We start from the raw sequence: 20686 nt of genomic DNA on the forward strand, positions 1-20686 counted from the left end.
TGACGGACGCGCAGCAGCCCCTCTCCCCCCTCCTCCCCACCTCCTGCAGGCACCGCCCTGCCTCTCTTTCTACCCACCCTCTACTCCCCTCCCGACTGGGGGCGGGAGGGGGCGTGGCACGACCGGGGTTTGTGTGGCTGGGACCCGGCTCCTCGCACTTGGAGTCCGTTTGAGGAGCCGGGCCCCAGCCTCTGTCCAGTGGTGCGGTACCTCTCACGCCCTGCTCCGCCACTTCTTCGCGAGACGTAGTAGCCTTTCTCGCCATGGATACTCCCAGGGTCTTGCTCTCGGCCGTCTTCATCTTAAGTTTCCTGTGGGATTTGCCTGGTTTCCAGCAGGCTTCCATCTCCTCCTCCTCCTCTCCGTCCGCTGAGCTGGATGTTGTCAAGGATATGCGAAGCAGCAAGGAGGGGAAGGTGCCTCCGGCGCTGCAAGAAAGTGCCTCAAACAAGGAGCCCCCAGAGCGCTCAGAGCCGCATTGGCTATGGCAGGTCCAGTCCCAGGGGCGACAGGAGGAGTCGCTGCACAAGGGCCCGCGGGTGGTGCCCCACGAGTACATGCTGTCGATCTACAGGACTTACTCCATCGCTGAGAAGATGGGCATCAACGCCAGCTTTTTCCAGTCTTCCAAGACGGCAAATACGATCACTAGCTTTGTAGACAAGGGACTAGGTAAGTGGCAGAAAAGACGTCCGACTGCGTTAGCCTGGAGCTGCGCAGCCAGAGTTCTGGGGTTTGTGAATTCCCGACCCATTCTGTGCACCTCTCCCTTTCTTTCCTTGCTCTGATTTTCTCAAGCTCCAGTAAGTTTCTGAATGTAACTGCAGATTTGAGTCCCATCTGCAATGTTCCCTTACATCTTCGCTTCCTCCTTTCTTTCCATTCTCTTTCCCTTCCTTCTTGTTTCTTGCAGAGAACAGTGTAGGGGGTGAAGTATGTTGCGTGGAGGACCAGAGGTGCCGGATAGATGGCGGGGGCTGGAGAGGGATTGGGCGCCCTCTGGGAGAGAACTGACCATCCGGCGAGAACTGACAGAACTTGTGATTGGGGGTCAGGGCAGGGGTGCTGTGTGGGATGTGCCTGGAAAGGCCTGAGTTACTGGGGCGGCGAATGGGATAGACTGGGTCCCAGCAGTGCGTGAGCAGTAGAAAGCCTCAGTCTGTGGTCTGCTGGGACGAAAGTGGGCAGAAGCGAGTCCCGCCATCGGAGAAGCGTTTGCTAGCAAGCTGGCAGGGCAGAGCCCAGGTCTAACAGCCTCTCATTCTCTCCAGCCCTCTGGGTGTGGAGCCTGTCAGTGATGTGGGAGCCACGCGCTCTCCGACTCTTCCGCTGCAGAGTCCGGCTCACTGGGAGCCCACAGCTGTTGGTTTCTGCAGTACGACAGCAACTATGTGGTTGATGGGACGGGTTAGGGGCTGCAAAGTTTGGACGTTGCTGATACTTAATCCATCTGAGTACACGCTTGTGTGCCACCACTTTCTCATCCAGCCAACGCTTCTCTCTCTCTCGGAGCTTTTACCAGGGTGTGCCCGCTCCTTCTGTCCACACGCAGCATGGCCAGTGCTTTCGAGAAAGCCTCTCGGTTTCCCTGGTCCCAAAAATTGAGAAGGAATCCACAGGCGCCAGACTATAGAAAGGCAATAACTGGAAGGAAAGGCAGAAAAGGAAGAGAGAAAAAGATAAGGGAGAAGAGAGGAGAGAAAGGAGGGAATAAAAGAGATCTAGACAGTTACCCACTTCTCCATCCGTCCTCCATTTCCCTCCTGCCCACAACTTTGGCAGGTCCCCAGCCTTCCTCTCCCAGAACCATGAAAGTGGGGTAGTCCAGGAATCCCGGAGTACTGGGACTCCTGAGGAGGCTATTCCTCCTGGCTGCCTTGTGTGTTTGCACATTCTCCAAGCTTGGAGTTCAGGTAATTGCTCCGGGCTTCCCCCTGGCTCCAGTTCCTGGCCTCCTTTCTGAAAACTGCCTTCCTTGTGGGCCAGCTAGTGTCCTGCCCATGTGGGAGTTCTGGCTGCAGTCTGAGATCAGAAAGGTTCAAGAGCTGCTGTAAGAAGTGGAGGACAAATTAACTAAAGCTAGGTGCTTAATGGTATAGGGTTTCTGAGGTTATAAATCTTTACCAGAGCAGAAAATCTCATCTTTCTCCCTTGGAGTGCGAGTGGGTTTAAACTGCTGACCTTGTGGTTAGCAGTCCAGTGCTCATTCTACAGCGCCATCAGGGCGCCTCCTAAGGTATTTTGGGACTATGCAAGTCACCTTTGCAAAGGCACATGACTTTTAGTGTTGCAAGTGTGTTCTTGCCCTCAGGGGCCAACAGCCGGCTAGGCTCCCAACACACCCCAACCCAACCTTAGTTCTGGCCCTCCCGGTTCCTGTTCATCCTCCACCAGGAAAGATAAAGGAGACTCAGGCAATGTTGCTCAAGAGGTCCTCCCCCACGGGAAGAAATCCTAGAGGCCTAGGCTGGCGGGTGGTTGGGGGAACATTTTCTTTTCCCAAAGGGAAATGGCCAGAATCTCTTCCCTTTTCCCCAAGCAGGCACCTCTAAGCATTCTCTGTGCCCTATGGATTTGGCATGGGACCAAAGGATCAGGCGAGGATGAGGGGGTCTTTGGGGGCCCAGGTCACCCACAGACCTGGACTTCTTTCACCCTTGCTTGCCTTGCAGTCGTCCCCTGGGCACCGGAGGTAGGGGAGGGACTGGCTGTACGCCCAGGCTTTGGGGAGGGCTCTGTTCCTGAGCCAAGGTCTCCAGGCCAGCCGGACTGAGTTCCAGACTCTGGCTTCTACTCTGGAATCCGTTCCTGGGCTGGGGCTGAGGCCGAGTCACTCCTGGAGATGACGCTGCATGACCACCTGGATTGTTGCTTCAAAGGCTCCGTCTTTCTAGCCCCCAGAATCCTAGAAACTGTGAAGAAAGGCAGTTTGGCTGGGGAGGTGGTACAGCTGGTAACACACCATGTGGAGGCAAAGGAGTGCAGAACCAAAGGAGAGGGGTGCCCTGGGCCGAAGGGGGCTCATAGGGAGGGGGCAAGTTTTCTGCTACAGCCCCAGCTTGATGAAGGGAAAGCCGTACTTTCTCTCTCACTGATTTTGATTTGATGTGTCACCAGCGGTGACCTCTGTCTGGACCTTCCGGGGCTTGCTTAGCATTGGGTCTCTGATTGGAGTGTTTCAACTCAGCGATCTAATTGAAGGTTTATGTCATAACACATCAAATGGTGTCTAGTCTCTCAGTGATGGAAGGGGTCCGCCAACCGCTCATCACTAGCTACAGGCGAGGACTTCTGCTTCTCACAAGTGTGGGGTTCTTAACAGCACTAGTTCCTCCTAGCTGTCACCCACACCCCCACCTTGTTGGAGAACTAAGGCGAAAGAGCAGGGACCAGTCTAGTGAGGGGCCAGCCTCAAAAACGTGGCACCTTTCCTTGGGGTATTTAAATCACTGTTGAGTGTGGTAGGTTTGGCTCTGGGGACCAGGGGTCCCTCAGAGGACAGAAATGAACCTGAAGCATGAAGTCAACTCATGAGGCATGGGTAACTTACATTTATTCAGTCTCTGCACAAAAATCTTTTTTTTAAAATCGTGGAACCCTGAAAAGTTTCACTTGATGGCTGTGATGAAAGGTAAAAAGAACTGGGCTAGTCTCATCCAGAATGAATGAGGAGCACATTTGCTCTATAAAGAGGGCAGTTCTATGACACTCACTCTTATACCCTGCTAGAAGGAGACCTTATTGAAAATTGTATTTTTAAAATAAATCCTTTTAGTTTGGTTTTCAAGCATCTGTGTGGCACTGTAGGATAAGCATTGAACTTCGAATTGAAAGGTCAGCAGCAATCCACCAGCCACTCCTCTGAAACCCTATATTGTTATTATTTAGTGTCTTTGAGTCTGTTCAGACTTAGAGCAACCGTGTTTGTGCTTTCCAAGGAATGACTGGTGGGTTTGAACTTCCAACCTTGGGTTTGAGGTTAGTAGTCCAGTGCTTATCCTACATCCCTACACCAGGACTCTGAAACCCTGTACAAGGCCACAGTGAGTCAGAACCAACTTAATGGGATTTAACAAGAACAACAAGGGCAATAATAAAAGTCAAGACTTACTGCTCATTCGTTGTGTGCCAAATACTGAGCATGGATTATTTCATTTAATTCTCCCACCCAACCCTTGGGAAGGTGCTATAATCACCAGGTTAACCAATGAATGAATATACCAACACAGACAATTTGCAATTCGCTCAAGTTTTCACAGCTAGTGAGAAGCAGGTTCACAAGAGATTCTAGACACTTCATGCTAATCACGGCACTGTGTAGCTGAGGGGAAGTCTAAGGGTTGATGACAAGAAGCAGAAGTAAAAAAATTTGATAGAATTTTCTCCCTGTCTAATATTCCTCTTTAGTTTGTCAAGAATCAATTTATTGGGCGGGGGGTGGGGGGCGCAGACGGAGATTTGAATGGGGCTTTGGGGTTAAGGATGTGAATTTGTGCAGTGCCTTGTTTTTTCCTACTTACACTGCAGAGGCACAACAAACCACTTATCTCTGTTCTTTTAAAGGGGTCTAATAATTTTTAAAAGGAGCCCTGGTGGCTTACTGGGTTACATGTTGGGCAACAAACAACAAGGTCAGCAGTTCGAATTCACCCCTCTGCTGGTGGGTCTGGAGGAAGAAATAAGGTGGGGATGAGACTTTCTGCTTCTGTAAAGATTTACAGCCTTCAAAACCCTATTCAGAGTCTCTGTGAGTCAGAACTAACTCTACAGCACACCACCAAGACCACCATATTTTAAAAAATGGCTTTGGATCCATAAGATGAGAAAGTGTGTATGTGTGTGTATGTGTAGTGGTGCAGTCTCTGTTTCAGAATGAACCAATCAGAGCATGGAATAATTTATTAAAAGGCCACTCATATTGGGTCCCGAACCCCCAGCTCTGTGGCTATAAATTCAACTTGGCTAGTAAGTGGTAGTAATAGAGGAAGGAAGCAGAGAGAGAGAGAAAAACAAAACTCGAACTTAAAAGTTTAACTAGCCAGAAGTGCCACATTATTTCCAACAAGGTGTGTGTGTGTGTGTGTGAGAGAGAGAGAGAGAGAGAGCCCTCACATGAGGGAGCCAGAATATCTAAGAGTATTGCTATGAATTAGGTTCCCAGATGATTTTTAAATAAGAACAGTCTTCAATTGAAAAAAATTATCCTCACAATGGTGCTCTAAGAGAGGAGGCAGTTGAGAACAAACAAAACAGAACAACAAAAAATGAGATTGGAACATCGTTGAGGAACTTGAAACCCTGGAAATGTCTCTCAAGCTGTTTTGCCACTGATTGTTGGCTCCCTGGTTTACCTTCTGATCATGTCTACCAGGGGGCTGGCAGGGCAATTTTGGGGACAGTCTTGCTGCGGGGCGGGCCTTTGGAACGTTTCCTCACGATTGAAGTTCCTCTGGTACAGCATGTATGCAAGTCAGTGGGTTTCTGGGTGGACCTGGGCCGCAGAGTGGTGTAATCAACGCAGCAGCGTTTTTTCTGCCCGGACCCTGTTGTCGTTGGCAAACGGAAAATGAAATATAAGCAGGGAAGTATTTTAATGGGGATGGAGGGAATTCACAACTGTTAATTATTTGGTGACCTTGTATTCGATTTGTTTGAGTCCCTTATAAAAACACTAATGCAGACCAGACGGCCAAGTGAGGAAGCTGGGCAGAAGGTTCCAATCTAGGCTTTATTTCCCCGGAAAGAGGGAGCAGCCCTGGAAAAGGCTTATTGAGCGTTCAAGTGTATGTGAGTGCGCGCTAGAAGAAGCGTCAGCGGAGGGCTCACGCTTTGGTCTAGGTTCAAGCCGGTCCTCTGGACGAGTGAACTGGAAGGTCTTGGGAAAAACCGTGGGGTAGAGGATGGGAGTCTTAAGCTAGAAATTGTTTTGGTGTTCTGGCTGAAATGACTAACACATTTTTAAAGCCACAAATCAACTCCTTAGTCATTGGCTTATTGTTAAATACCAGTTATCACCCCTACCCCCAAGGCCCTAGGGGCCGCCTTACACAGAAAAGCAAGAACGGAGGAACAACTAGTGTTTTCTGACGCGAGAGCGCAGGTTGCTGGGATTCTTGGCCTTTCCTAGGATAAGGAGGCTATTCTGAGAAGGACGCTGGGTGTTTGGGGGTGGTTGCTCGGTCGATTTACTGGGAGGTGGGGTGTGTGCCATGGAGTCGGCTCCGACTCATAGCTACCCTGCATAGGGTTTCCGAGGCTGTAAGTTTTTACGGGAGCAGAAAGCCTCATTTTTCACCGGAAGAGCGGCTGATAGTTTCGAACTGCTGACAACAAGATTAGCTGCCCGACTCGTTACCACTACGCTACCAGAACTCCTTACTAGTGGGGGAGGGACAAGAAAAACGTGCTTAAACATCCTCCTTGTCGTTTCTGCACATTAAAAAACAAACAAAAATCCCCTGAAAACACAGCACAGGGGAGGTCTTGTGTCTCCCCCGCCCCCCAATTGAATCAGGACATTAAAGTCCCTCCCTTTGACCGGAGAGGTTGCGTTTCGTTTGGGACCATGTGGAGTGGGGCCGCTCCGTTGATGGGGACCCTAGCACAACCCGTTTGCTGGAACTCGACGTCTCCGGGTTCTGGCCCTGTACCTCGTTTTAAATTGGTGCCAATTTCCTGAGGCGGATGCGGTGGTGGTGGGGAGCAAATGGTGCGATAGAAATACGAGGAGGGTGAGATGGAAAATAACTTTTGTTTCCTGCCTGGACTGCTACGTGCATCAAAGGATCCATAGCAAATCAAAAGATAAACTCTGGGTGCTTTAAAGTAAGTGAAGGATTTCCGTTCCATAACCCGTGGGGTACAGAATAAAACGGGTTAAACTATATTCTCCGGACTCTGGGACCAGTCCGAGCCGATGCTGCGAAGCGTGGAAGTTAGCAAATACAGATTCACCGCGCCATTTCGTTGCTTTTTATGTACCGCGGCTTAAAGACCTGTCTGTTTATTTTTAAGCTCCGCGCGGGTAAATGGTGTCTTCTGTTTACAGGAGTTAAATAGGTCCGCGTCTGCCTAATGGCTTCCAGGGTTACCGTTTTCTGCCTTCCGGGACAGTCCGTTACTTCTGCTGGGGACCGATGGAGTACAGTAGGCTTGGGTGAGGGGCTACAGACGCTTAAAGAGGACAGGAGGGGGGCAGAGCAGGCCGGTGTTCCGGAAGAAACGCGCGCTGCTCACTGAGTGGTCCAGGAGCCTAGGGGCGGGCCGCGGCCTCAGGACCTGGCTGTGGGCGTCCAGGAGAAGAGAGGGGCGGGCTTCGGAGCCGAGATGGGTTGGCCTGCGGTAGGGGAAGGGCTTAGCAGAAGGCAGGATCAGGGGTAGCTTTGAGGGTGAGGTTGTCTCACTGTTCCGCCCATTCATCCCCCCCATCACTAAATAAACGTAGGAGCGTTGGAGAATCCGCACGCTTGCCTCACAAATGTCGCTTTCAGGGAAATTGGGGCAGCCTCCGAGAAGACTGTCAATGTCTCTAGGGAAGGAAAACAGAAGGCTGCATCCAGCCGTTGTCACCTCATTTTGCTGCGGCCTGGTTTCAGAAGTCAGACACAGGTGAACGCAGCGGCGTGGGGCTGCCCCTAGCTCCTGCATTTTACAACGCAGGCCACTACCGCTGCTGATTCCCTCACTGCAACTCGCCAATTTGTTTCCCCTCCCCTGCCTTCTCAGAACTGGTGGGTTTTGGATCGGCGGGAGACAGGGAAAGCGCATAAACTAGGCACCTGTTTTTCTACTTTTAACCTCCAAGTCTTCAAGTCCAGTTGCTCCGTAGTGTTCCAGCTTCCACGCAACCGCTCGCAGGTCGCCCGCCCTTCTCGCTTACTAGAGGGCCTCGGTCATGTCTCCAGGTTCCTACCAGGTTCGTGGTACCTGAAGGTAACCAGGCCCGATCCCAAACGTGCGGCCCCTAGAGAAAGGCAGCGATCTGCGATCTGCGGAGGACTTGCGGAAGCGCACTCAGCGCAGGGCTGGGATACAGGACGCGAGCGCTGCAGGGAGGCGAGAAGAGGGGGTCTGGCGTGCCGGGGATGTTCTGAGCTTCTGTTGTCAAGTTAAAGATTTGAACCTTTGTGACTTGGTCGGGAGGCCAGTGTGGGATCCGCGGTAACAATGAGAGGTGTCCTAAGAATTTCCTTTATCTTGACTTTGCTTTTCTGGCTCTGTGGCCCTTCATGAGAATGCGCGCGCGGGCACGGAGTTTTCATCAAACTTCATGGGAACGACTTTGTAAATGAATCCGATTTATCTTAGACAAAGGGAGTCTCCCTGAAGCGTTTTCGGGCTCTTATTGGTGTGCAAGTACGAGCCCTAGTCTTGCACCAGATATCTGCGCCCTTTGGGTTTGGGGCTTTTCTGTCCTCGAAGCCTGTGTAGACGAAGGCTACCAGGGAGAGCGGAGTTCTGGATTCACGCTGGTGAGACCGCACTTGTTTGTCTCGCGCTGAGTCAGAACTTGCATTGCTAAGACTGGGATTTCTCGGAGAGCTCTCGATATGTCATCCACCACTCTTGCATAGCCTCGCACATTTCCCTCAAGTCTAGAAAGTAGTGAAAAGTCTCTCAGACTCCGTGGAAGACTTCCCTTGGGCCGCTCTGGTTTTCGAAACCGGGAAAGAAGCTGAGAAATGCAGGGCAAACTGCTATTGTGCTAAGTGCCGTCCAGTCAGTTCTGACCCAACTCTCCATAGGATTGCTAGAAGACTGGTGAACTTGAACCGCCGACTTTGCCTATCAAACGGCTTTGCAGTCTGACGCCGTACCAGGCCCCCAAGGCAAGCTGTGTTGTTGTTAAGTGCCCTCCCATAGTGACCCTATATAGGGTTTCCAAGGAGCAGCTGGTGCTGGTGAGCTTGAACCGCCGACCGGGCTGTGCAAATGGCTTTGTAGTCTGGCGCATTAACCCACAGCTCCACAACTGTTGTTGTCGAGTACCATGGAGTCGGTTCCGACTCATAGTGACCCTGCATAGGGTTTCCGAGGCTGTAAATCTTTACGGGAGCAGAAAACCTCGTCTTTCTCCCGCGGAACTGCTGGTAGTTTCGAACTGCCGACCTTGAGGTTAGTAGCCCGATTCGTAATCACTACGCTACTAGAGCTCCTTCTGCTGTAGACGACTGCAATTCGAAAGCCAAGAGAGATCTTGAAGAACTTGCGCAGGTGAGGGTGTAGCACACACTGACAGACCGACCGACCAACCGGACCTTCTTGGGTGACTCATCTTCCCTCTCCCTAGGAAAAGTATAATTCTTCAATAATATTTATTGAGATCTTTAATCAGAGATTTTGTGTTTTGAGAGAGCTGCAGTTTGAGAGGCTATCCAAGCCCCTCCTCTCCCATCCTGTGGATGGCCCTTGGTCAGGCTTAGAAGACTGGGAAACGTCGTTGCCCACAGAATACCCGAAGCTGTACCCCAGAAGGGCGTCAAGGGGGAGGGGGAGTGAGGGTCAGGGGAATGAACTCTCAGACTACTCTGAGAAATAATGTAATCTCTCCCAGCTTCACATCCCTTATCTGTAAAATGGGGTAACAAGAGCTACTTTTCTGGGTCACTATAAAGGTCAGCGTTAACCAATGAAGAAGCCTACTAAGGCACGTATTGACAAGGAACGTTCTAATTATTGATTGAGAATGAGATGGAGATGCCAGTTCATCAGTCACTGTGGGCGGGGCTGCAGTGGTGGCTGTGGATCCACCAGACTGAGAAGGATGAATTCAAGGATGAAGGGGCAGGAAACGGAAGTGACTGCTTCATATGTCAATTCTGTCCACCAACTTTCATATTTCATACTTGACTTTTGCCCACTCAGGGAGCCCTGGTGACGTTGTGGGTTAGGCATTGGGCTGCGCGTGCCAGCTACCTGCGCAAAGTCAGCGATTCAAACTCATTAGCCGGCTACTCAGGTGAAAGCCTGAGGGTCATTATGAGTTGGAATCAACTCGAAGGCAGTAGGTTTTTTTCCCCTTCTACTCCGGTCTAGATATCTTGTGGAGAAAACGGAACCATGCCTCCTGAAAGAAGCCTAAGGTGAGGATGGGTGTCGTTTCTTTCTCCCTGGATACAGGTAGTAATAGTAATAATGACTGTATTCCAGTGCTTCTGTGTGCCATGTAGGGTGCTGGGCTGACTCTGACTTTTTACAGACAAGAGATGTGAAGCTGGGAGAGATTATACCTGCCCAAGAAACTACCAGCTGTTCCGCGGGAGAAAGATGAGGCTTTCTGCTCCCGTAAAGATTTACAGCCTCGGAAACCCTGTACACATAACAACAGCACATAACAACAACAAGGTTACTTAGACACTAAGTCACAGGTCAGGATGAACATCTATGTGCCTTTGACTGTAAATCCTCACTGTCTGTAGTAGCTAACATTTGTACAATGCCTTCAGAGGTTTTCCCCACACCTTATCTAATTCACACCCTTCAGTGATTATGAGTTACCATTTTGTGGATGAGAAAAGTAAATTTCCTTGTAAGTTCTCTTTCAAAAATCCAGTTTGTGGCATCCCTTCTGCTGATTTCACAGTGAGTGACTGGTGGGAGACAGAGACTGGTGCCCTTCAGTCGTGAAAGAGATGATGTCAGTGTTCAGTCAGCATTGAAATCTAGGGCTTGATGTCTGCACTGGTGCTATGGGTATTGGAACCAGATTACTACATACACCGGGGTGACCATGGCATCTTTAGGGTTGGTGTCCCACAGTTAATTCATGGTCATTTAAGATGGACCTTTTCCCATACAAGACCATACAGAATCAGTAATGTTTGTTATCACTTTAAATCATAGAATAATATTTGATAAATGGTGGTGGTGGTTGTGTGCCACTGACTTGGTACTAAGTCGTAGTGAACCTGTGTAAGGTTTCCAAGACTGGAAATCTTTGTGGGAGTACAAAGCCTCATCTTCCTCCTACAGGGTGACTAGAAGATTCAAACTGCTGAATTTGTGGTTAGCAGTGCAGCTTGTTATCCATCTGTAGTTGTAAACTGCTTAAATGTAATATTTCTTAACATTAGATAAATACTAACAGTAAAATGGTTTTGTAAAATCTTTCTACATTGAATTATATTATTAGTTATTAGTTATTGAGCAGAAGCTGTTTTCCCCCCTTTTCATTCAATTACTACTTCATTCTCAAAATTTTTTTGATATAGGTTCAAAAATACTAGTTATCATAATATTGTAGGTAAAACAGCAGAAAAGTTGACACCATTAAGAACAATAAGAACACCTGGCAACAATGAAAACAACAGCATGTGCTTGTAGGTGGAGCAGATGAAACCATGTGATTCACAGCATCCTTGTGATTGGGTAGTAATGATAGCTTTGACCAGAGAGTAATAAAAAACCCAAATGCATCACCAGGTCAGTTCCTACCACAGCAGCATTATGGAGGAACCTTTCTCCCACAGAGCGCTTTACAAGGTTCAAAAAGTAAATCATCCTAGAATTTTAGCCTTGTAGCTATATTGATACAAAAAATGTTTTTGTTGTTATAACTGATTACAGGGATTTTTAAAAAAATAAGAAATAAATTTCTGCTGAAACACTGCACAAACATTTTCTAGACAGTGCTTTTGGTGTCACGCCCTCTGACAGTGTCCCTGGTGTGGTCCATACTCTCGCATACGCACCTAGTGATACCACTGAAGTGGTACCTTAATTCATTTAATATTGAGAATTAAATGAATTAATGCATGCTAAGAATTTAGATCATACCTAACACATAGTAAACAATACACCGGTGTTTGTTATTTGGCAATTATACTGGGTGGTCAAGCAAGCGAAGCATCCTGGGTGAATTTTGTGGATTGCTTCTTCTTCTTTTTCTTCTTCTTCTTTTTTTTTTTTTTCCTGTTTTGTAAATTCTGTGATAGTTTACATGGGAGAACATTACTTTTACATTCATCCTATTGTATATCATTACATTGCCATGGTTACAATCCCCTCCATGAATCATCAACCAACCAAAGGGTATATGCACTACAAGCCTGCCCCCTGGTCATCAGCACACAGCCCCTCTCCCTCTCTGGGTCTAGAGTCCCCAGCCACTCTATCACTCCATCTCTTCCTCCATCACTGTTTCTCTAGGTAGGGTCCTGCACTCGCTCTTCTCCCATGATGGTCCCAGGAACCTCTGCTCCTGAACTGCAAAGTCAACCACTCCCCTCCTTTTGCTACAAAATGTCTACCTTTACATTTCCAACCCTCACAGTCAGTCCTAGTAATAATTATTCACTCTTGTACCACATGAGTGCTATCCCCATCTCCTTTCATCAGTCCCACCCAGACATTGGATACTACTCAGTGGAAATTCTATCTTCCTCTGTGTCCTCTGGATCTAGGCTCCCTCTTGAAAGCTTGTAAGCCAGTCACTTCTTGCCTTTGTAGCCCCCCATTTTGGGTAGCCAATGTCCAAGTTGCTCATCCCTGTCTACCCTGTGTATTGAGGGGGTGGGAATGATCCTCATTGTAAAGATTTATCTGTGGATTGCTTCTTGAATCCATCCAGTGAGGACACTTAGCAACTGGTCAGCAATTTTCAAGGCTGTCATAGAGCATGTCCGGGAGATGGCTGTGTTGGGGTGGGGGGTGGGACAGTAATTACTGGAGCACAGATTATCCAGAGAGGCCTTCAAACCCCAGAGGAGAGAGGCTGATGGCTCATTTTTACTCTCCCAGCACACCTGGTTCCATTTTCAACCTGGTGGACTTTTCAGCACTTCAGGGCGGTGCTGAAGTTGCCTGAGAGATCCAGGGGGAAATGTGCCTTGCAGTCCAACCGGTCTTTATTGAAGGGGACATTTCTGAGAAAATCCATCCCACCTCTGATGCCTGTATAAATGATGGAGTTTGCTCCCTGGCTGGGCTGCACAGCCCAGTCAGGACCTTGGTCAAGGGACTGGGGGTGGCTGTAGGACTAAGGTGGGTACTGGAATTCCTATCTTCAGAATTTGCCACTTCCTAGAGCCTCAGTTTCCTCATTTATAAATGTGTTTAACTAGTAGGAAGGGCCTGGATGAAGATTCAATGAGAAGGCACAAAACATCCCAACACAAAGGAATATCGTCTAAAGGTTAGCTCTTACTGTGTTGTTAGTTCCCTTCCAGTGGACTCCAACTCACAGTGGCGACCCCTGTAACCGAGTAGAACTGTCCCATAGCATTTTCTAGGTTGTAATGACAGGCTAGAAATTCCCATGGAGCGGTTCTATCACAAAACCATATGTGTTAACATTACTCTTTCACGTGGTGTCTCCATAAGTATGAGTCCACTCGAGAGTCCCTAATAACAACAGCAACAATCTTCGCTGGGTGCTGCTAGCTTTAAATTAAACTGATTGGAGCAGTGGTTCAGCTGCAATGACTTTTGGAAGTGTGATTATCTGTCGGATGGCATCCAGTGGGGGTGGTGATAGGAAATCCTGCTGTCTTCTCAGCGCTCTGAACTGCCACCGCCGCCCGCAGAGTCTAGTAGTCTGGACTCTTGGGGTGGAGGAGTCGACTGGGGTCCTGCTGAACTTCTGGCCTGTACCCGTTCAAGGTCATTAGTAGCGAACTCAAGACAGAGCAGGACGTGCACTCAAGAGCTCAGGTCTGCTGGCCTATCCTTGCAGCTGGCGGATGACCGCAGATCCAACCCAACTCCTTCCTAGGGACTCAAGCTGCTCACACTCTGCCTGTCTCAGCGCTGATTTGGAAAACTGTGGTCCGGGGCCTTTTCTCCTTAAACAAAGTTGCTGTTTTCGGGTGGGAAACCCTATATAGGGTGGCCCGGGGGAGCCGCCTCCGGAGGAGGTGCCCAGGGGTGGGCGGGTGAGGAACCTTGGCTGCAGTTGCTAGTCCCGCCTTCTGGCGACCTTCCTGGGCTGCAGGTTCCGCGCGTTAGTCCGTGGTGCACAGCAAAGGCATCCAGGCTGCGGTTCTGCTCTAGCATCCTCCCTTGCTTCCTTCTCAAACTTCCTTCAGCCACACACTATGCCCGTGGACATATAAGTTTAGCTTTCTAAGCCTGTTACTTTAGCTTTAAAATGGACAGTTACCACCTAGCTCTCAAGTGCTTAGTTCATTTTTCTCATTTCCCTTGTTTGTAACCCCTCCTCTTTTTTTTTTTTTTTTAATTAAAAAACAAAAAAATACAAGGAACCCTGGTGGCACCACACAATGGTTAAGTACTTCACTTCCTTCAAGGTTGTTGTTAAGTGCTATAGAGTTGGTTCTAACCCATAGCGAACGTGTACAGAACAGCAACTTTGCGGTTCAAAACCACGTTGCAGTCCAGCGCATTAACCCACAGCGCCACACAAGGACTACGCTTTATTAAGTCGTAAATAGGACCAAGTCAAGCCTAGAAAATCCTTTGGGGCAGTTATATACTGTCACATGGGATCACTATGAATAGAAAATCGCCTGAATTCCAGAGCATCCAATAACAACATAAAACAGCACGAATGCATGTATGAAGTGCTGTCAGCCTTTCCCAACCTACTCTTAACTCAAAAGAGGCTGACCTAATCTATTAATGAAATTTTCTTCAGATATGAGGGTGATTTCTTTATCCACCTACCAGGATAAGCACACATCTGGGAATTATAACTTGAAAGAATTATATGTCTAACGCTGAAAAACACTGAGTTAACTGGGGTGTGAGATGTTGTTGTTAAATATCGTTGAGTTGGTTACAACTCATGGTAACTCTGTATAAGATTTCTGAGGCTATGAATCTTTGTGGGAGCCCAAAACCTCATTGTTCTCCTGTGGAGTGGCTGGTGGGCTTGAACCACTAACCTTGCTTATCCTTTAAAGGTCTGAGATAAGATCTCAAACCAGGTTGATAGTAAACAAGAAGCAAACTAAACAGCCCTGAGCATGTCTTGCTGATCAATTTTATTGCAAGGACTAAAGTACAGGCGTGTAAGAAAATGCCATGAAGAGATCTGGAAATGAAAATTACATGTTTGTTATTCAGAAGATAGAAGAGAGGGTCATTTGATGACCACCACTCTCTATTCTAAAGCACTTGATGTCAGAGAAGGCTTGTAGAGGGGAGTGTGAAGGTCAGGCCTACTGTCCTGGGAGGCAGGGCCAAGTCTTGTGATACCTGGTCAGCAGACAGTGTGTGTGCAATGGTCATAATGCGTGGTGGTATGTCCACTCTCCTGGTCAGATGTTTACCCATGGCTATTTTTGGGATACAGGCTCCAGAGCAGGTCCAGACATGTGGAGAATGTGGACTGGAGAAGAACAGCCTAGAGCAAAAACCTCCTTGGACCCTCTGGTTAGGGGTTAGAGCTTCTAGAGACCCAGTGGGAGATCATGTGGCTGAAAGGATAAAGGAATGTGAAGGTGGCTGTAGGGAGGGGGTAGAAGCTAGGGGATGGGAGAGAGAGTGACATGGGTCTGGCTAGAAATGCCTTAGACCCTAACCTGTGTCCTGTGGTTTTGAACCTGTACCCCTAGTCTTCTAGAGCAGTACTAATCAAAGTATGACCTTCTCCCCCACAACCAGCAGAATCGACATCACCTGGTAACTTATTAAAAAGGAACATTCTGGGGCCTACCCCAGAACTCTAGAGTTCCCAGTTCGCATTTCTAAGAAATTCCTTTGTGATGGTTGTGTTGCAGATGTAGCTTTGTGGAGCATAGTATACACAGGGTTACCATGAGTCAGAATCCACAGACAGCAACTGGCAGGTTTAATGGCTTTCAGAGCCACTCTTGTAGACCATGCCACAGGTAGTTGTGACCAGAGTTCTTGCTCACTACGAGGGCATGTACATCCTCTTTAATGGATCTTGTCCTCTGAAGAGTAAGCCATACCACTGATAGATATATGTACCTGTGGGTCTAAGACCTCTGGTTATGAGTCAGGTTGCTAATCTCAAGGTCAGCAGTTCCAAACTACCAGCCATTCCATGGGAGAATGATGAGGCTTATTGCTCCTGTAAAGATTTACAGCCTCAGAAACCCTGTACAAGTTCACTATAGGTCAGAACTGACTCCACAGCACATAACCACCACTACCACCAGGCCTAAGAAGTTTGGATCTATCCACATGCATGCAGATGAGATGACTTTGGTATGGAGCTGGAGAGGAAAGAGAAGGACGGAAGACGGAAGACACACAGGGTGCAGCTCCCACTCGCACTCTTGCCCTGGGCCCTGGCAAGGAAAAGAGTGGGTAATCTTGGCAGAAAGATCATCAGAGATGGAGAGGCCACCTTATTAGTTGAGATCCCTCTGACTGCCCTTGAGGGCTAGAGAAATGTGACTCTGATGTGCAGAGTAGTTATATATTAGCTAGAATTTAAAGAAAAGAGAAGAATCATAACACAAGCAATCTGACTTCTTCGTGTTACATCAGAGAGAAATAAATAAATCATTATCATTTTCATCGGCCTGCATGCTCTCTAGCTAGTGGCAGGCTAGTCCAAGAATTATGTAAGCAGAGATGTAAATGATTTCCGGAGGGAGCTCAGGTTTTTGTTTTTCTTCCAAAAACCGAAACCCCACAAATGCATCAGTTTCAATTTAGGAGGCCGACTCTGACTCCATGTGCTATAGATTGAAGTGTGTTCCATGGGGTGTTCTTGATTGGAATCTTTAAGGAAGCAGAACACCAGCCCTTTCTTTCATGGTGCCAGGAGGTGGGTTTGAATTTTCAACCTTTCGGTTAGCAGCCAGCACAAATCATTTGTGCCACCCAGGGGCCTTTAAGCCCTGCAAATGCAGTTTGTGCTGTATTCTTTCCTCCTCCATACCTAGCCACTCTTGGTCTTTAGGTTCCAATACCTAGACTACAGCAGAGAAGCAATGAATGGGACTATTGAGAATTGGGGTTTAAGAGCTTCAACTCTGGAATTAAATAGCCCAGGCAGGTATGAATTTAAGCCTACTTACTAGCTGTCTAACTTTGGGTAACTAACTTAATCTCTGCAAGCCTTGGTTTTCTCATCTGTAAAATGGGAGCTCTGGTAGCATAGTGGTTACGAATCTCTGTGAACCTCAAGGTCAGCAATTCGAAACTACCAGCTGCTCCGCGGGAGAAAGATGAGGCGTTCTGCTCCCGTAGAGATTTACAGCCTCGGAAACCCTGTACAGGGTCACTATGAGTCGGAACCGACTCCATGGCACATAACAACAACAAAAATGGGAACAGTATGAGCACCTAAATCCAGTACTGAGCATGTGCATAAAGTAAGGATTAAAACTATGTTAGCTACTGTAGATATTTAGCAAGTGCTGCAAGTGCCTTAGGTTTGTCCTCATCACAATACTAGTCTGGGGAGACAGAAATTCCAAAGGCTGGAAAGCGAAGCTGAAGGCCATAGTCCTGAGACCTGTGCTATGACTGAGGGTTCCTTAAAAGGGGTAGAACATGTGCTGAATTCTCACTGTTTTTAATGTGACCCTGGTTAGTTTGAAGGGCTTGGCTTCTATAAATCAACTGCCTCCAGCAGCCTTTCCCTTTTCACCTTTAACCCTTCCCACAGCTCCTTCTCAGGTTGGGGCTTGTGAGTTACAGTGAGGCAGCCAACCCTGTGGGCAGCCCAGAGGGGATGGAGTGGGGTTGAGGCTTCATTCAGATCCAGTGGCCTGAGGACTGCATCTGGACAAGCAGCAAGGGTTGGACCCAAGACCCAGTGACACTTTTATTATTGAAATCAGCCCAAACTTTACTAGCTTCTGGGGAAAACTGGGGGCTTTGGGGATTTTTGTATTTGCTGGGTTGTAAATATTTTACGGGAAAGCAGCCCAGGGAAAATCTGGTTAGCTTTCCGCCTTGCACATTCAAGTGGGGTTGGCTTCATGAACAAATGTATCAAAGAATGAGTCCGATTTTGCTTTGGTCTCAAAGAAGAATCCATGTTGGAATTGAAAAAATCTGCTACTCTCTTTGCCATGTGCCTCAAATTTCTTCTTTCTTCACTTGTAACCAAACATTTTATCTACAAGATTAATTGCATAGAAAGAGGATTTCAGATTGGGTCTGGGGAGGGGAGCGGGATATGTCATTGCTGGTTTGTGTCTGTGTGTCTGTGTGTCTATGACTGAACTGTTCTGCTACCAGGTGTCTGTTTCTCATACACTAAAAGAGCTTCTCAATGGGGAGATAACTGGTGTGTTCCATGGACATCTGCAAACCTCCTTGCTGTTTTGTTTAGTGTTAAATGGTTGGTAAATTTTAAAAAAGAAAGAAAGAGAGAGAGAGAGAGAACAAACACGTGGTAGCCCTCATTCTACCTGCTTTGTGTTCAGGACAAATGCCCCAGCAAAATAGTAGTGGGTCTAAACTAGAACTGCACCTTGAAATCATCTTGGAGCCTAAAGGAGGGTAGGAAGCCAACAAAAAGTCGAACGCTAAAAAGCCCTGTCTTCAAGTATCAATTCAATTGGTCTGGGACGTTGGTATTTTTAAATTCCCGGGAGGGTTCCACAATGAAGCTAGGATTGGGCATCGCTGCTCCCAAAGTTTCTCCCATATTCAGCAGCATAGCTGTAGGCCCGCACAGCCCTGGATTAGCAAGATGGATCTGGACATCCTTCTAACGGGGTTGGTGGGAGTGGGATGTTGCTCGGAAAGACAGACCACTAAGGAGACACATAGAAATGAGATACTTGTAGATAAAGCCAAGTGCTGGGAAGATAATAAACCAGGGTCTTGTGATAGTGATGAGCTACTTCAGATCAGGGGGTCCGGGATGGCCTTGCAGAAGAGGTGACATTTGAACAAGACGTGAAGGATGAGGAGTCAGCTGAGAAGTGGTCTGGGGGAAGTGCGGCCCAAGCTCATGATCACAAAGGTCACATTAATGGTTTACGCAGCCTCCTGGAAGAAACTCAGGAGGCCTACACCGAAGCCGAAGTCGCTTCTCCAACAACCAGGAACTTCACCCTGGGCGGCCAGACCCGAGGAAGAGGAAGAGGAGAAAGTAGAGGGGGAGGAGGGAACAGGCCTTGGTGTGCCCCGTCCCTGAGCCTCAGGCCAGGCGGGTGGGGAGACTGGGGGTGGTCAGGCCGAGGGCCGCCTGGACTGACCTTCCTGGCCGGCCTGCTCTGCTCCCCGCCCTTTCTCTCCTGGGGCCTGCCGCTGAGGACTGGGCTGATTTCCCCCTTAAGTGAAACTGACTGTAATTATTTTTTATCTCGCAGACGATCTCTCGCACACTCCTCTCCGGAGACAGAAGTATTTGTTTGATGTGTCCACGCTCTCAGACAAAGAAGAACTTGTGGGCGCAGAGCTGCGGCTCTTTCGCCAGGTTCCCCAAATTCCCTGGGGGCAGCCGTCAGGGCCGCTACATGTGCAGCTCTTCCTTTGCCGCTCGCCCCTCTTGCTGGACGTGAGGACCCTGGACCTACAGGGGGAGCCCAGGGACAGCTGGGAAGTCTTCGACGTGTGGCAGAGCCTGCGCCACCAGCCCTGGAAGCAGCTGTGCTTTGAGCTGCGAGTCATGTCGGGCCAACCCGATGGAGTGGAGGCGGAGGCGCGAGCACAGGACCCCCAGGAGCCGCGGGTCCTGGACCTACGAAACCTGGGCTTCAACCGAAGAGTGCGGCGTTCCCAGGAGAGCGCCCTGCTCGTGGTGTTCTCCAAATCCCAGCACAAGAACCTGTTTGTGGAGATGAGAGAGCAGCTGGGTTCAGCCCCTGTTGTGGGCCAAAGCCTAAGCTCTGAGTTGTCATGGCCGCGGCTGTCGTCTGGCGCCCCAGAGATCGGGTCTTGGCTGCCCTCGCCCGGCCGCCGGTGGCGGCGCACAGTCTTTGCCAGTCGCCACGGCAAGCGGCACGGCAAGAAGTCGAAGCTACGCTGCAGCAAGAAGCCCCTGCACGTGAACTTCAAGGAGCTGGGCTGGGACGACTGGATTATCGCGCCCCTGGAGTATGAGGCATACCACTGTGAGGGCGTGTGCGACTTCCCGCTGCGCTCACACCTGGAGCCCACCAACCACGCCATCATCCAGACGCTGATGAACTCCATGGACCCCGAGTCTACCCCGCCCAGCTGCTGCGTGCCCACCAAATTGACTCCCATTAGCATCCTATACATCGACGCGGGCAACAACGTGGTCTACAAGCAATATGAGGATATGGTGGTGGAGTCCTGCGGCTGCAGGTAGCGTCGCCTTTCCCACGGCTAAGGCCAGCAGCTGCGGAAGCCTGACTCCGGAGAAAGGCCAAAGAGAAGCTGGTTTTAAAGGAAGCTGGGGATGTGTGAGGGGGATGGGAGAGGAGGGAGCCTAGTTCAGCCCTCTCAGAACCTTACACCTGCCAGCCCAGAAGGATCTATGGATTTTGACACTTTGCCTGGACACCCTGGAAAAACAACCCAAGGACCTTTCTTTCTTTTTCTCTTCATGATTGTGGCTTTGGATTTCCTTGTGTATTTCACAGGTTTTGTTTGATAGGAGGTGGGAGAAGGGAAAACATTACAAATACCTATTTTTCAACTGCTCCATGGATTAAAGAATAATTTAAAGAGGGAAACCGTGTGAGAGGAAGAATCACCTCAGACCACATCTTGATTTGGTTGTTTTCTATCTGTATGAAGAAGATGCTGTCTCTCTGGCCATGTCTGTTGGCCCCCCAAGCAGAAATACTTAAGGGCATTGAAAACGGAATAAGAAAGCTAG

General features: G+C 48.9%; 1 protein-coding gene across 1 annotated transcript; it reads left to right on the top strand.

Annotated features, from left to right (window-relative positions):
• Nucleotides 1–263: 263 nt before the first annotated feature.
• Nucleotides 264–20173, top strand: GDF6 (growth differentiation factor 6). Its single transcript, XM_006859203.1, has 2 exons — nucleotides 264–672; nucleotides 19209–20173. Exons 1-2 carry the CDS (start codon nucleotides 264–266, stop codon nucleotides 20171–20173), a joined length of 1374 nt encoding a protein of 457 aa, XP_006859265.1.
• The last annotated feature ends 513 nt before the right edge of the window (nucleotides 20174–20686 follow it).

The sequence above is a fragment of the Chrysochloris asiatica genome, unplaced genomic scaffold (assembly GCF_000296735.1).
Source record: "Chrysochloris asiatica unplaced genomic scaffold, ChrAsi1.0 scaffold00031, whole genome shotgun sequence".
In the NCBI taxonomy this organism is placed as follows: Eukaryota; Metazoa; Chordata; class Mammalia; order Afrosoricida; family Chrysochloridae; genus Chrysochloris; species Chrysochloris asiatica.

Excerpts from the sequence above, each read along its gene's own strand:
- GDF6 (XM_006859203.1), top strand. The coding sequence starts at position 264 with ATGGATACTCCCAGGGTCTTGCTCTCGGCCGTCTTCATCTTAAGTTTC. Across the intron at positions 673-19,208 it reads CTTTGTAGACAAGGGACTAG|ACGATCTCTCGCACACTCCT; the intron begins GTAAGTGGCAGA and ends TTTATCTCGCAG.